The 16386-nt window shown below is 40.0% G+C and overlaps 1 protein-coding gene across 3 annotated transcripts; it reads left to right on the top strand.

Moving 5' to 3' along the window:
* Nucleotides 1-1170: 1170 nt before the first annotated feature.
* On the top strand, nucleotides 1171-16365 carry capn3a (calpain 3a, (p94)). 3 transcript variants are annotated; one of them, XM_072689500.1, is made up of 21 exons: nucleotides 1171-2017; nucleotides 2709-2778; nucleotides 5294-5412; nucleotides 5518-5651; nucleotides 5893-6061; nucleotides 6254-6337; nucleotides 6465-6559; nucleotides 6715-6792; nucleotides 7484-7644; nucleotides 7761-7930; nucleotides 8515-8526; nucleotides 8730-8938; nucleotides 10823-10859; nucleotides 11347-11424; nucleotides 11659-11716; nucleotides 11791-11855; nucleotides 12694-12762; nucleotides 13203-13281; nucleotides 13533-13649; nucleotides 13846-13904; nucleotides 15341-16365. In XM_072689500.1, the coding sequence occupies exons 1-21, from the start codon at nucleotides 1766-1768 to the stop codon at nucleotides 15365-15367; spliced, it is 2142 nt and encodes a 713-aa protein (XP_072545601.1). In that variant the 5' UTR covers nucleotides 1171-1765; the 3' UTR covers nucleotides 15368-16365. The 3 variants fall into 3 exon arrangements, with proteins under 3 accessions (XP_072545601.1, XP_072545600.1, XP_072545599.1); XM_072689499.1 differs by having other exon boundaries at nucleotides 11347-11460; XM_072689498.1 differs by lacking the exons at nucleotides 1171-2017; nucleotides 2709-2778; nucleotides 5294-5412; ... (6 more) ...; nucleotides 7761-7930; nucleotides 8515-8526 and having other exon boundaries at nucleotides 8618-8938.
* Nucleotides 16366-16386: the final 21 nt, after the last annotated feature.

Genomic DNA, 16386 nt, shown 5'->3' with positions numbered 1-16386 from the left:
AGTATGATAAAATGAGCAATGCTGGCCCAGCATGAAGTCTGTAGTTAATGTTATTGTTTAGCTTTGCATTCATTTTACATTTAACTTAACTTATTTACATTAGTTTACACTGTAATTAATTACATTATTAATTACATTTCTACAGGTTTAAGCAACTACAGTTTTTAAGTAATACTAATTTAGTCAGACAATGACAAACATGGCAAAAGTAATAAATATTGTATATAAATAATATTTTCATAAATTAGGACTCTACAAACAAATTGAATCTGCTCAATGAACTACAAGTGATGGATCATTTCTAATGACACCATGCTTTTGTTATGGCAGCCTGTCGTAAACTCTAGTGGTCAAATTCAAAAACCACAAGGTTGCAGGTTCAAATAGTTTAATGGTACATCATATGCCTGGGCAATTGATTGGAAATGAACCAGAACCAACATTCAGAACTAATTGATGTAATCTTCTGAATATTATGTGGGTTTTTTTCTTGGTAATACATTTTTCAAAAAATCTGTTCCCCCACTGTGCATTTATGTACTGTCCCCTTAAAAAACATACTACTGTGTGTTTAGTCACATGACTGCGTCTAGTTTGTGACATGGAGACCTCAGAGCTGAGCAACTCCAGCAGCTTATATAACTGCTCATTAAAGGTAATCATGTAAATGTTCAATTAATCGTGATACTAATTCTAATACTGCAATAGTACATCAGAGAAATAACAGTGTGTGCAGGTCTTATTTTGTCTTAGTTTGTCTAAAATTACATCTTAGATTCCCCTTGTGTTCTTAGACTTTAGATAACTGTGTAAGTATTTATTTTTTGTTTGTTTGTTTTTGGTCACACACACACACAGAATGGTAAAGTTGGGTACTCATTACCTTCAACCAGAATACAGAAACAGGGAGATTTGAGTGTGACTAGTTTGAAGGAGTGTCACCAGTACAAACACCTTAGTAACATTGTAATGCCTGATAGGTTTCAGCTTTATTGATCAGGGCCTTTGTTAATAAAGTATGCTGTCTTACTACATCAAAATTGGAGCTCTTACAAGTCCTGCCATTCAACTAACTAGTATCAACAAATGCTGTTTCTATGAAATTCTATTACTAACAAATGAAGCAGACCACCCAAAAGTGGGCCTGCCTTAAGGTTTGAATATGTTGACTCAGCTTATGATCTTCAAATGTTGTTGCAGTCTCTTGTACGAGTCTTGGAAAGGCTCTAGTGAAGGTGGCATGGTCCGAGCCCTAGCAGACGGGTAGCGCTACGGGCAGAGCTCAGCCCGCTGTGGTAATGCTGAGACTGCTCGATGCTGAGCTCCATTGAGAACAGGTTTAGAGGGCTTGAATGCCTTCTGCTGAGGCAGGCCATCCCACTGGCCACTCTTTGCAGCTTCGCTCCCCTTTGTATCTCAACAATGATGGCATGAGAGCACACAACTCATTGTTCTCCAGCCAATGGGGATGGTCCAAAAGAAGACTGTAGCTATGTGTGTATATTTGTGTGTGTATGCGCATGTGTGCGCGCATGGTAAAGTGTGCCTAGTCACGCATGTCATATGAATGTCCTGTTCCTCCAACCTTGGCTAACATCCACTACATGACCAGGGGAACACCGTGTCACTTAGCTGGGCAGCCAATCAGAGGTCAGCAGTTTGGATTTATGCCAGGGTTATTAGGCTTCTAAGACTTAAGTGGTGGTGGCAAAGGCCAGTTTTTTCAACAACAAAAAAAGCGATCCCGCAGTGCCGGTGAGACGAGATGCCCTACACGCCGTCTGGCTTTTTCTGCGACCGGTTAATCCGGGAGAGGGAGAGGAGGGATGGAGAAGGATCTGTGAGCAAGCCTCTCCGTTTCAGTGGCCAGGACTTTACCATCCTGAAGCAGGAGTGCCTCCAGAAAAAGGCCCTGTTTGAGGATGAGACCTTCCCGGCCACCGTGGAGTCCCTTGGCTACAAGGAGCTGGGCCACAAGTCCAACAAGGTCAAGAACATCGTGTGGAAAAGGCCCAAGGTAGGAAGGAGGAAGACAGCATCCAAGCTTGAATGTTAAGATTTAAAACAATGGAATATGCATAACTGGACATTCTCAAAATTTATATATTTGATATAATTCATTTTATACTTCTTACTGGATTTGTGTAGTTTTTTTGGGGGGCTACACTGGTATGCTCTTAATGAAGGTGCTGCAAATGGTTCTTCGAGCAATGCCACAGAGGAGCCACTTTTGGTTCCACCTTATTTGTAATAGAGATGTATGAAGAACCTTTTAAAGTTATAAAGAACCTCCCTTAATGAAAACACATCTCTGTTAGAAACATGGTTCATTATGGAACCTAAAGTGGTTCTGCTATGGCATCACTCAAATAACCATTGGTAGCATCTTTTATTATTAAGAGTGTACATAAATTGTGGACAGATGCCAATACCTCACCTTGATCTATCTCTATCTATTAATCTGTTATTCATATGTTATGCATTGCTAGCTTAGTTTAGTATTTGTGACTCTGAACAGTTGGAGGGGAACATGTAATAGATGACACTGAGGGAAATCTAAAGGGAATAATGGATTAATCACTTGTCTGAATACCTGATGTATTACTTTGTCCTGCTTCTTTCTACTTTTACTGCTTCTACTACAACTATCACAAATTCCTTCTTCTATATCCGTGTTGACCCCATGCTTGTCCATCTGTGCGGTGCAGGACATTTGTGACAACCCACAGTTCATTGTTGGAGGAGCCAGCAGAACAGACATCTGCCAGGGAGACCTAGGTAAGGCATGCTGGAACTAGTAGGTCTGAGGCTTTTGAGACTATAGTGCCCATGACCAGAAGGTCCAGGGGGGATTGGACCCCTTTTCTGGACTGCAGTACAACTTTATGATCACTTTCTGGGGTCCAGAGGCCAGCAGGGGCCCCCTCTATATTGTGACTACTCTAGTGGAAGGGAATCCAGCCGGCAGCACTTCCTATTGTTGTGTCCTCTACACGGGCAATAAAAAGAGACCAAGGACACAAAGGTAGCTTGTGCATTGGGCAGAGCTGATAAAACCCTGGCATGTTCCCTTGGACAATCAAGAAGTGCTGAGGTTAGCAGTGTGGGCCCCTGTTTTGGTGCAAATATTGTGTTTAAGGCAAACAACTATTTGCATTTTCATTGATTTAACCTGCGGTTCACTAAAGAGCATGTATGTCACATTTGATGGACTACTTTGGGCTGTAATTCAAACGGGTGCTTTTACTTTAAAACAAATGTTTACAGTTACATTCGATTTACAGTAGGTTTACAGTAAATGTCAGAAAACTCCTTTCAAATTGAGTGGTGAGGCTAGGCTAGAACTTCCATATGATTTTAAGATGGACATGGTAACATTTTTCAAACCTGCTCGTAGCTCTGAAAAAATGTAAGTGGCATAATTAGCAATTTCAATGTTCCTGTCAGAAATCTCAGCGAACTGGCAGATTAGCTTTTAGTGCTAGAGACAAAGACATTGTCCCACAACAATGCAATTATGCAGGTGATAGATTTTCAAGACAACAATGTTCATAAAGATGTGTATATGTATATAAACTTATTATAATAAATTATGTTTTAAAGCCTTGATAAATGGATCACTAAATGTGTTTATTTTACCCCAGTTTATTGATTTATTTGATTAACAGTATTTAATATGGGATTATGATAATGAAAATATGAAAATAGTTTGTTCCAATTTATTTTGTTACTGTACTGTAAAAACCTTAAATCTCCAATTTTACTGTTGTTTTTTTTTTTTGCCTTTTGACATAATGTGAATCTGGCAGTTGTTCTTTACATTGAGTAAAAGTGTCATTAATGGACCAATGGAAATGCTTCCATTGAAATACAGTTTTCTTCTCCTGTGAAGTTGCTATTTTGGAGATACAAGGTTTTCTGTCTGACAGCTATGAAAGTTATGTTTGTTTAAAATCGTTAAAATCATGTGGATGACAGACACATTACGACAGTAGATCATGTAATATGGTGTGATTCAGCTTGCATTCATGACTTCTACCATTGCGTGACATGTTTGACTTAAATGAATTAACATTGTTAATTTGAAGTTGTCCACACAAACCTGCACAGTGGTCAAAAGCACACTAATAATACACACTAATACCTGCAGTATCACAAAATAATATTGTAATTTTGCCTTCAATACTTTTTAATACATTTAAAAAAAATATATATATATATATATATTTACATTTATGGCATTAAGCTGACGTACAAGGTAACTCATATTACAGAGGTGGGCCAATGCAGTGTTAGGAGTCTTGCTCAAGGACTCTTATTGGTGTAGCGCAGCATAGTCACTCAGACCAGGAATGGAACCCCAGTCTCCCATATAGCTCACTGGCCGGTAGTGGTGTTATCTGTTGCACCACACCATCTAGCATACAAATACTGCATATTTTGTATACCTTCCTAAAAACAAAGGTGCCAATACAAACAACAACAACAAAAACCTAACGATGCCAAGGAACTAATTTTTGATGAAAGGGTTCTGGGCTTGCCACATTTGAACCTTTGAGCAAGGCACATAACACACACAAATTCCATCAGTTTCAACACAAATGGTGGATATGGTTGTCTTTATCTTTGAAAAACCTCCACATAATGCTAGTCTTGTAGCAGCCTGTTGGAGAACCATACATGCTAATCTAACTCAGACGGGACAGTAGCAGTTATTAGGATATCTAAAACATGCAGATGAAGAGTTTATTCAGTAATGTGTCTTTTATGCTCAATGAAGGCATCAACATCATGTTGCTATAACCTATAAGTGCTTTAACCCTTATATCCTCTTAAAAACCGAATATTTGAAGTAGTAAACAAATATTGAATTGTTGAAAAGGACAATATGGGTATAAGCAGACTTTAAAAAATGATGAATTTTAAATGATCTAAAAGGATTTATATATATGATTTATTGTTTATTATAGATTCTTAAAACCCACAGATTTTATTTACAATAATAATTTGCTGTTAATGTGTAATTAATGTTAAATAATATGTTAAATTAATTAAACGTAATGTTAAAATAGATAGTTATGAATAGTCTGGGGGAGTATCACAAAAACAAAGACTTCTCAAAATCTGGAGTGGTAAAAATGTGTCTCTAATTGAAAAATCCAATTTTTTCCAGAAGTTCTTGTGGATGGCTTTAAAACATGAGGAATAGCCTCGCAGTAGGAGCGGGTACAAACTCCATATGTATGTGTTTTGCTTGGTGTGATATGTTTGACCTTTTCTCTGCCCTCTGCAGGAGACTGCTGGCTGCTGGCAGCCATTGCCTGTCTGACTCTAAACGAGAAGCTGTTGTATCGGGTTGTTCCTCAGGAGCAGAGCTTTTCTGACAACTATGCTGGAGTCTTCCACTTTCAGGTTGGTGCCAAACATCAAAACCGCTCCATAATATAATCATAAAAAGTAAGTAAGCAAGTTTGTAAGAATATTTTTTAATGTTTTTTGTTTTTTTGGTTAATTCAGTTCTGGCGTTATGGAGACTGGGTGGATGTCGTCATTGATGATCGGATTCCTACCTTTAACAACCAGCTGGTGTTCACCAAATCTGCAGAGAGGAATGAGTTCTGGAGCGCACTCTTGGAGAAGGCCTATGCCAAGTAAGACTCACTTTCAGAAAGGTTGGCTGTTCAGGAGAAGAAGAAAACATTTGTTACATGATATTTTATTCACATTTTTAACTTCAAAGGTAGGTTCATTTCATGGTTTTATATCAGTAAGGAGTTTGTTGGTTTATTAGCTAATATTCAAAATGTATTTAAAATGATGTGAAAACGCTTTTTAAAGGCTGTGAAAGTAAAAAGAAGAGGTTTTGACGCGACAGCTTTCGGTTTTACTCAGGCTTCATGGTTCCTATGAGGCTTTGAAGGGTGGAAACACTACTGAGGCCATGGAAGACTTCACAGGCGGAGTGACTGAGTTTTATGAAATGAAGGAAGCACCAAAGGAACTTTACAAGATCATGAAGAAGGCCTTGGAAAGAGGGTCACTAATGGGCTGCTCTATTGATGTGAGATACATTGAATATAGAATCATTTACTGTTTGTTTTTTTTTTTTGCACAATTTCTTTTTTAACCGATCCATATCTTTACATGAAAGAATGCTGATTTTGTCCCTCTTTGACATAATAGGATATGATTAAAAAACAAACAATCATCTACAGACTAAGAGTAGCAATTAGCATTGTTGTTGTTCTTACAGTCTTTGGTCCCAGCTCGCTTTGAGACTCGCACTGCAACAGGGCTGGTGAAGGGTCATGCCTACTCTGTGACCGCTGTGGAAGAGGTAAGGGCGGTGTGTGACTAGAACTGTACTTTGTCTTAGACCTTTTTATGGATTGTTGATGGTCAGTGTATGGATATTGGCTTTTGCATTAGTTGATGCCATGTGTAAACTCTGTTTGTCCTTGCAGTGTAAACAGAACGCGCAAAAGGAATCTAAAGTGCGTCTGGTGCGTCTCCGTAACCCCTGGGGTCAAGTAGAGTGGAACGGACCTTGGAGTGATAAGTATGTGGCTTCTCAGCAAGAGGTTTTGTGGGACTTTAATGACTTTCAGATTCTTTGAGGAGTGTATTTGAGCAAACTGGTCTCATATCACTCTCAGTGTTTACCAGACTCAGCAGTACATTGAAATTATTATTACTTTTTCTTTGCGACTGCAGTTCAAAGGAGTGGGCTACCATCTCAAAGTCAGAGAAAGACAAACTGCAGCATCAGAATGCAGAAGATGGAGAGTTCTGGTGAGTAAATAGGCTATATATATAAATATATATATACATACAGCTCCAGAGAAAATTAAGAGAACTCTGGTTCTCTTAAGAAAATTAAGAAATTAAAATTAAGAAATTAAAATTAAGAGTTTCTCTAGTTTTACTATTTATAGGCATTTGCAGGGTTTTTTTTTGCAGAAATTATTAAGAAATGATTATAATAATTATGATGCAAAGAAGATATCGTTCAAATTTAAACAACGCAGTATTAATATTTGAACTTTGAGAGCATTCAGAAATTATTATGGTGAAATAACCTTGACTGCCAATTACTGCCAGTCAATCTTATACACACCAGTGAAACACACACAGTGGACAGTGAGCACACATGCCTGGAGCAGTGGGCAGCCAAAGCTGCAGCGCCTGGGGAGCAGAGAGAGTGAAGGACCTTGCTCAAGGGCCCAACAGTGGCAGCTTGCTGAGCCCGGATATCAAACCCACAACTCTGTGCCGCCACTGCCCACTGTCCATGTTATGCAAAAGATTTCCAACACAGTATCTTGTCACCAGAAGAAGATTCATCTATTGGTCCATTCCTCATGAAATGTTGACACAATATAAGGAACTGCCAGACTCACATTACGCCAAAAAATGAAAAAGCAGTTCACCAGTATCCAGTGCAGTGTCAGCTCGCTATTTAGGTCAATGCCATGTCTTTCAGGATGTCCTTCGATGATTTCAAAAAGAATTACACCAAGCTCGAGATTTGTAACTTGACCCCTGACGCTCTGGATGACGATAAGCTCCACAAGTGGACAGTGTCTGTGAATGAGGGCCGCTGGGTGAGAGGCTGCTCTGCTGGAGGCTGCAGGAACTATCCGGGTAGGCAGCTCATCAGCTGTAAAACCGACTTTTATGTTCTCCTGTGATGGTCATGAATTATAAATGTATGAAATTACAGTAGCCTTTCCTTGTCTTATGTGGTATCTGTGCACTAGACACCTTCTGGACAAACCCACAGTATCGTCTGCGTCTCCTGGAAGAGGATGATGATCCGGAGGACAATGAGGTGGCCTGCACTTTTGTGGTGGCTCTCATGCAGAAAAACAGAAGAAAAGAACGCAAGTTGGGTGCCAATCTCTTCACCATTGGATTTTCCATCTATGAGGTATTTGGCTTTAGTTCTTGGAAAAATTTAAATGAATGCCATCTTGTGCAGTGTAGCATACATGAAACAGGATTTAAACAGAATGGACTTTAAAGCACCATTATGTAGCATTTGTGTAGCTTCAAAATCATGTTCATGTTCCACTGATGTGTAAATAAAAGAATAGTATCTATATTGTTGCCATTCCAGGCTCCGAACGCTGCTAACTGCACTAAGTAACATTGGTGAAGCAGGACAACGCTCACAAAAACTGCATAAAGCCACATTTGTGTAAAATCCTGTAATATTACTCTACCACATCAATCCACATGCTTCATTCACTTTCAGTAACGATTCTGTATCGCCCAGCTTGCCCAGAAATGCATGTGAAAAGCGTGTCCTCTGGAGGTAGCTCAAAGCATGAAGGTAGAACCCAGGGGCAAAAATTGCTAGTTCTTACATAATGCTGCTTTAAACACCTTTTAATCACTGATTATTAGGACAAATACGATAAAGCATAAGATATTAAATGTATTGAATGTTTATTATTATTAATAAATGCTATTAAATGATTTGTGCAATGTTTTCTTCCCATTTATCCACAGGTGCCAAAGGAGGTATGGACAAATGATGGAGAGAAGTGTTTGAACCCCTTCGGTTTCTCTCTCTTTCTCTCTTCAGTAGAGGATGAGTAGTGTGCCTTGTGTCCTTCACTGTATGCATGCTGTTGAATACCTGCTTTTCTTCCTCATCACAGTCAGTCATCTCTCCATCATATGACAACACGTTTTTGTGCCGTCTTGTCTCCTCTGTCTCTCAGATGCATGGCAACAAGCAACACATGCAAAAGGACTTCTTCCTGGTGAACTCCTCTAAGGCCCGTAGCAAGGCCTACATTAACCTGCGGGAGGTGAGTCAGCGCTTCCGACTGAGCCCCGGGGAGTATGTCATCATCCCCTCCACTTATGAGCCCCACCAGGAAGGCGAGTTCATCCTCCGCGTCTTCTCTGAAAAGAGGAACACCTCTGAGTGAGTGGGAAGGATGGCCATGGGGTCATGGGAAAGTGATTTAAATTACTAAAGAATGGTAAAGGAATATTCCAGTGTTTTTCAAGGCTGCTGGACTCCACTATAAATGCTGAATCAACAGTTTCTCTGTCATGTCATTGTCCAAGCTAACTGCTAACTACCCATGAAAAATGCTGGCATATTCCTACATCATAAAAAAGTGTTCATCCATACCTGCCTTATGAAGCCATTCATAAGCTACCTGCAACCTTAAATAATAAGTCTCACAAGTTCTTAGCAATTATGAGAGCATTTTTCAGAAGTGTCTATTGTATGTAAATTATATGTAATGTAGCATTATGAATGGCTACAAAAAAAAGTACTGTTACTTTACTGAATTGCATAAATGTGGCATGCTTACAGTGGCAAGCTTGCACTGATCAGCCCTAACATTAACACCTCTGACAGATGAAGTGAAAAACATTGTTTATCTTAATCTACAATAGCATCTGTGAAGGGGTGGGATATATTAGGCATCAAATGAACAGTTCTTGAAGGTTGTGTTAAAAGAAGGAAAGCGTAAGGATCTGAGATACTTTGACAAGGGTCAAATTGTGATGGCTAGACGACTGGGTCAGAGCATCCCTAAAACATTAGGCAGGCCTTGTGGGGTGTTGCCTACCAAAAGGGGTCCAAGAAAGAACAACCGATGACCAGGTGGCAGGGTCATGGGTACCTAATACTTATTGATGCGATCCATGGAGGCCCCACCTCAGAACATATAGGACATTTACATTTAAGGCATTTAGCAGACGCTCTTATCCAGAGGGACTTAAAAAATAGGACTTACAGAATGTGCTGCCACATACCACAGGAGGTCTTAGGGAATCCATGCCTTGAATGGTCAGATCTGTTGTCGCGGCACAGGGGAGACCTACTCAGTGTTGGGAAGGTGGTGCTAATGTTATGGCTGATTGGTGTGAAGCGTCACTTATTCAGCTCTCTTAAAGGGGTGGGAGGTTGGGTCTGTGGAACAATCCCATCAAGGACAAACAATTTTAACGGCAATTTGATTTGTAGAGCTGGAAGAAATCGGCCCCAATTCGAAGCTGTAATGGAATCTTTTTTAGGACAAGCAACAGCACATTTTGGGACGCTCCGGTAAACACTTTTTCCGTTCTGAATGCCCCTGTGATGCACCATTAAACATCAGCTCACTGAAGAACGAGCCAAGCTGAGCTGATGATGCTGGAGCCCGAGGCCAATGAGGATGCAAGGATCAGTTGCTCTAATCTACTCCTATAGGTTCCCGATAAATAGGTTGGGTATTTCTGATAAGCTTTATTAAAATTCCTGGTCTAGATGTGAAAGTACTACCATTATGAAGATCATAGTATTGCATCATTTAAGCCATATTATGGTCTGACATTGCAGTTCTGAGCTATACTGTAACTCTTATGTTACAGTGTCAATGTGGTGTGGCTAAGCATAGGAATTATTTCTCTTAAATTTTATTTATTTATTTTCTATTTTTGGAAAGACATGGGCAACAATCCCAATTTTAGAAAAGGTTTGTGCCTCATGTGAAGGACTGGGGTCTCTGTAAGGAGGATACTGAAACGAAGGATGCATTTCTCATCTGTCTTCAAAGAATCCTACAAAAATGATCAGCCATCAGTGACATAACAACCAAGAAGGCTTAGCTGAACAGTACACTTGTTCACTTCGGTTTTAATTGGTTTGGAGTCCAGGTAAGGTGGACTGACTTTGGAGGAAATGGAAAAAAGAGGAAATGAGGAACAGAAAATAAACAACTGTGTAGTGAACACAGGCAGATACATCCATCACCCATCATTGCTTGTACATTTGTTTATTAGTGACCAGTGTTTGTTGATTTTTACTCAGGGAGATAGAGAACAGGATCGAGGCTGACCATCCAGTGGTGAGTATTGGCTCTTAGATAAGTTGAACCAAATGATCTAAGGGAACTTTTTTTTATGTAATTTGAATCACTTAGAAATGTTAAAACGTCTGTTAAAATGGTATGAACATTTTAAACTGAATCAACTTGAAGCATCTCTAACAAAGTCTTCAAGAATTCTAACAAAGTCTTCAGCACACAAAATCACTTTAAAAATGCTGTGGCTTTAAAACATCTGCACAACAAACCCAGCAAAAGGAAGGCCGAAAATGGAAACCCAGTCTCTGAGATTCTGTGAAGCCCATTTTTTCTGGTTATCAAAATTTCTATATTGTTTATATAAACAATTGAAAGTCTTAATCTGTGAAAATCACCGCTTCATGTGTATCATTCTAAAATACAGAAAGAGCTGAGGACAAACACTTTAATATAATAAGCATGTTCAGCTTTTAACTCACTTTTAACTCCACTTCTTTCTTCGTTTGCTTAAATACCAATGCAAAATCAGCCGGCTCCAGCCTCAGCGGGGGAGGAGAGTGAGGAGGACCAGCAGTTCCGCACCATTTTTCAGCAGATAGCCGGGGACGTGAGTACTGGGGATCCAGGGAGCGCTGGGGGGACCGTGAGTATGGTGCTGGGGTGGGAATGAACTGGTAAAAGGCATCCAGGCATTTACATTCTTTAATACATTTTTAATACTTTTTTTAGCAGTAGCATGGTAGACTTTACTAATCAATACGATCTGTGGCAAATTCACTAACCTGACTTTGATGTTTCTCACTAGTGTTAATGAAAGTCCTTTTCCTCTCTGTTCCTGTAGGAAATGGAGATCTCAGCCAGTGAACTGCGGAACGTCTTGAACAGGGTGGTGTCCGAACGTGAGTACATTTCTGTGATTATGGACTGCCAGGTTTCATGGAGTTCTTTACAACACTGTTTCTGCCCTTTACAGACAGGGAAATGAATACAGAAGGCTTCAGTCTGGAGAGCTGTCGTAGCATGATTGCGCTCATGGATGTATCCTTTGAAACATGACTGTTTACACACACAGCATCATATGTCATTATTATATTAGTTATTTTAATGCGTTAAAATATTATACTCACTTAGTAATAATACAGTATGATTTGCTTCTGCTGTCAGATTTTCTTGAGAGGCACTTTCATGCTGCAAATCACCTGCTCTACCACAAGTCATTGGTATTTATGGGTCTAAATTGTGTCAAGAAAATATTCACCACATATTACACCACCTCCACCAGTCTAAACTGTTCACACAAGGCAGAATGGGTCCATAGAATTAGAATAGTCCATAGAATCAACTTTGTGCCTCAGCAGAAATTAAGATGAATCAAACCAAACGTCAAAGGCTATGCTTTCCAGTTTTGGTGAACCTGTGCCCATTGCAGCTTCAGTTTTTTGTTCTTGGCTGACAGAAGTGAACTGATTGGCTGATTAGTATGAATGAGTAGGTTAATGTAGTCAATGTGTTCCTAATAAAGTGCTCTGTGAGTGTTTGTTACAGGGAGTAATTAGTACATATGCACAAACTTGCAAAACAAATGAATCCTGAAAAAATAATTGGTTGATTACTGTCAACATTCAAATATGAGAAGATGATAAAAGCAAAGCACTGTTTAATTTTTTTTTTTCATATTTGTACTTCACAGTTTCCTATCTGATAAAATGGCCAGTCAGTTTAGGGAGCTAATAAACTGCCTAATCAGATCGCATAAGTCCACGACTACTTCATCAACTTAAAATTCAATCGACCATCAACTAGCACCTCTTGTATGAATGTGTGTGATGTTTAATCTAGCAGAGCCTTCGTTTTGACCTTGATAATGTTTGCTAAGATGGACGGAACTGGGAGACTTAATCTACAGGAGTTCAGACGCTTGTGGACTAAGATCAAACAGTGGCAGGTTTGGGGTCTTCTAGTTTGCCCAAATGTTTGTGGACACCCTTTCTAATTATTGAATTCAGCTATTTTAAGTTTCCCCCACTGCTGACACAGATTTTGTCTAGATCCTGCAGAGAAAAACGACCAATAAGCAGATAAACATATGAACCTACAGCACGAGCTAGAGGGGTATAAAGCTCCCCAGCATTGATCCGTGGAGCATTGGAACCGTATTCTCTGGAATGATGGTGCTCCATCCAATACTTTTGTGATGAAGTGGGATGGTGAGCATCCAACATCCTGACCTCACTAGCACTCTTGTCGCTGAACGCAATCCAATCCTCACTGCTTTTTAAAATATCCTTGCTGTAGAAAGGATTAGTGAATGAGCAGGTGTCCTAATACTTTTGTCCATATAGTATATGTAGTAGAAACAGATTTACAAATTAGATTCCTCCTCAGGGAATTTTCAAGCACTACGACACCGAGCAGACTGGAAGCATCAGCAGCTATGAGATGAGAAATGCTGTCAACGATGCAGGTGAGAGTTCTGGGTTAAATATAAGGGGTTCCTATCTTAGTTCTGGTGACCTGCTGCCACAGAGGCCAGGCCTCCAGAACAGTCTTGAACATCTGTAAATGAACATTTCTAGTTCTCTATTTTATTACATTTGTGTCTAGAATCAGGAGCGACAGTGCTCACACAAATGCAGTTCTGTACATTAATGCTGGAGTGGTTGTGAGTCTAATGGACGTGTCACTGTGCAGTCACGTGTCTTGTGTGCCGTTCAGGGTTCCGTCTCAACAACCAGCTGTACGACATCATCACCATGCGCTACGCCAACGAGAACATGAACATCGACTTTGACAGCTTCATCAGCTGCCTTGTGCGATTGGAGGGGATGTTCAGTAAGTGGTTCATCCAACTCCTGAAATGTAATTAGAGATGAAAGGCAAAGGGTCACTGAGAACGGCTTTCAGCTTGGACCCAGGGGTTTGAGTTTAGAGAAATAAGCAGACATCTAAACCTGAACTTTTCTACACTTTTTAAAGCTGTTCACGCCACAAACCCATACTGTCCTAGGCTAACCTTGTTTCTTTGCAGGAGCATTCCAGGCCTTCGATCAGGACGGAGATGGAACGATCAGGCTCTCTGTGCTGGAGGTGAGGACTGGAGCTACAAGGCTAAGAGAATGGAGCTGAGAATTAATGGGAGCTAATGTTGTGTGGTATATTGCGAGAGGGTTCGACTCTAGTCCTGCCGTCTTCAACTCTCAGCTAATTACTATGTTTACTGTGTGTGCTACAGCAGGCAACTCACCAGGCTGTGCAAATCACCAGCCCTCTGGGACCTGTGTTAAACAACCCTATCTATAAAAATGGACCTGTAGTAGCAGCAGTCTGAGTGAAACTCTTGAGTAACTGCATGAAACTACTGGTTTGAACGTTTTACTCAATTTAAAATTGGAATTATATGTAATTCCAGATGGGCAAAAACAAAATAACCCCTTAATTTTTTTTTTATTTAGCCTTTCAAAAGAACTGTCTCACATAATTAAAACATCCAACCAAAATTATGTAAATGTAAAAGTAAACTGGACACAATTATGCCAGTTTACTTCTTGGTAGGACCAGTACCATCCATTAGTCACATCACGAACAAAAAAAAAAAAACACCTTGTAATTTATTTTTTTTTATCCTTTGACTTTTACTTTTATATCTTGAATGTTTAAATGTATATTATGTTTTATCTTTCAAAAAAAGGCTCTATACTTGAGACGTAAACTGTTTTATGTCCATGTTTTTAGCTAGCTAGCTAAATCACAGCAGGGGCGTTTCTAGACTAGTTGTACTGGGGCACACAGAATTTAGAGGGACGCAGCTTTCCCCCTCTGCTCATCTTATGTTACTACTACTAATAATATTAATAACAATAATAAGACGAAGAAGAACAAGAACATTGTCAATTCATGTTAGTGTATGCAGAAAGCACAAACTTTAAAAATGAGTAGTTTGCTGTTACACTGGTCTCATCACGACGCTTATTTTGTAGGCTAATACTAGCACTAGCTCACATAAAAACCGATGCCTTTTTTGGTCCAATATGTATTTTTGTGCGGTTTTTCGGTTAGAAGTGGCTATAACCAAAACACAAAACTGTTATAACCTTGTCTTTTTTGCGTGGCTGAATTATTATTATTATTATTATTATTTGAATTATTTATGAGTATCCATTACTCAGTACAAACCCAAGAAGCGTTAGCTGCTCAAGCGTAGGCAACGACGCCGGGGCATTATGGGAAGTGTAGTGCCTGTAGTACATTTGCGTGGCGTGCCCTGGTGGTCTGCTCAGCAATCCGGGATAATCTTGACTTTCTTACTGCCGTGTATTTAGTAGGGCACATGAACATTTCTGGTCAAAATTGGGTCTAATGTTGCCCTATTCCAGAGATTAGAGGAACATTTTTATAAACTAGTGTATTTTACATGTTTCATTTATTTAGGCCAAACTGTTCCTCAAAACAAGACCTCTGTCTGTCTGGAGTATAGGTTTCTTAACATGTTTGTTCTGATGCCGAACTGTGTCCCTTTCTTCCAGTGGCTCCAGCTAACTATGTATGCCTAGACCAGCTCAGGATCCAGGTGAGCCTCAGGAGCAGGACCAGAACCAGCCTTTACCTCAACACTCAGTGTGCCAGACCACCGCCACATCTCCCTCTGTACCTCGTCCACCTTAACACCATCCCTCACAATCATCTCCACAAAAAGGCATCAGCCCTGAACTATTTAACAGCCCTCCCAACAAGCCCAGTTACGGAGAGACTGACATTATGGCACGTGCAAGCAGTCATAACCTCTCATCTCCTCAAAGCAGGCTGAAGAAGGCAAGAAATAGGTTTCTAGACCAGGATAGAGGTGTCTACTACTAGTGTCTGCTCAGTGTCCCGAAGCTGCTTTTCTCCTTTCACTCAGTGGCACAATTCATCTCTATTCATTCTGTTCTAACCTCGACTTTTCTTCTTCTTCTTCTTCATCTCCATGCTCAAGGTCTCAGGTCAGCTGTCGCTTCTCTTCATGCTCCTTTCATTTTCTTCTCTAGGCCTACGTTCTTCTCTTTTTCTCAGGCACAAACCACACAGGAAACCTCTTTTTTTCAGTACCTCACAGAGACTTCATTCATCATTATACACCTCTCCTGTACGTTCTTCATCTCTTCTTCGCTCTCTGACCTAGAAGTTCTATAGTGATAACCACCTCCACATACTTATAGATTAAACTCATGAGATCTTTCGCATGGGGTGCCCAGTCTCAGGCTCCTCTGCATTTGTCAGTGGGAAATTCCCCATCCTACCTGTTTCCTGACACATTTTACAGAAGCATCTTGTTTGTGAGCTGTTTAATGGAAAAAGAATAAGCACGAGTAGCAAGAGGAGAGGAAGGAACCATCACAAGCTACCACAGTGCAGAACTCACCGCTGCCGGAAGACAGCGTACAGGGTTTGTTTCCACTGCATACTGTGGACGTGGATATGGGTTGAACTTAGGCTTCTTCTTGTGGTTTCCCCATTTAAGCTTTGGTCAAATGAGTGTAGAGTTCTTAACCCTTTTAACCAAATAAATGATTGTGCAGTTCCTGAGTGATGT

This window comes from Salminus brasiliensis, chromosome 10 (genome assembly GCF_030463535.1).
Source record: "Salminus brasiliensis chromosome 10, fSalBra1.hap2, whole genome shotgun sequence".
NCBI lineage: Eukaryota > Metazoa > Chordata > Actinopteri > Characiformes > Bryconidae > Salminus > Salminus brasiliensis.
Note: the sequence above shows the minus strand (reverse complement) of the source record. Positions and strands in the feature narration are given on the sequence as shown.

Coding starts and splice junctions, on each gene's coding strand:
- capn3a (XM_072689499.1), top strand. CDS start 1,766: ATGCCCTACACGCCGTCTGGCTTTTTCTGCGACCGGTTAATCCGGGAG. Junction 5,413..5,517: donor CTGGAGTCTTCCACTTTCAG/GTTGGTGCCAAA, acceptor TGGTTAATTCAG/TTCTGGCGTTATGGAGACTG. Junction 6,062..6,253: donor TAATGGGCTGCTCTATTGAT/GTGAGATACATT, acceptor TTGTTCTTACAG/TCTTTGGTCCCAGCTCGCTT.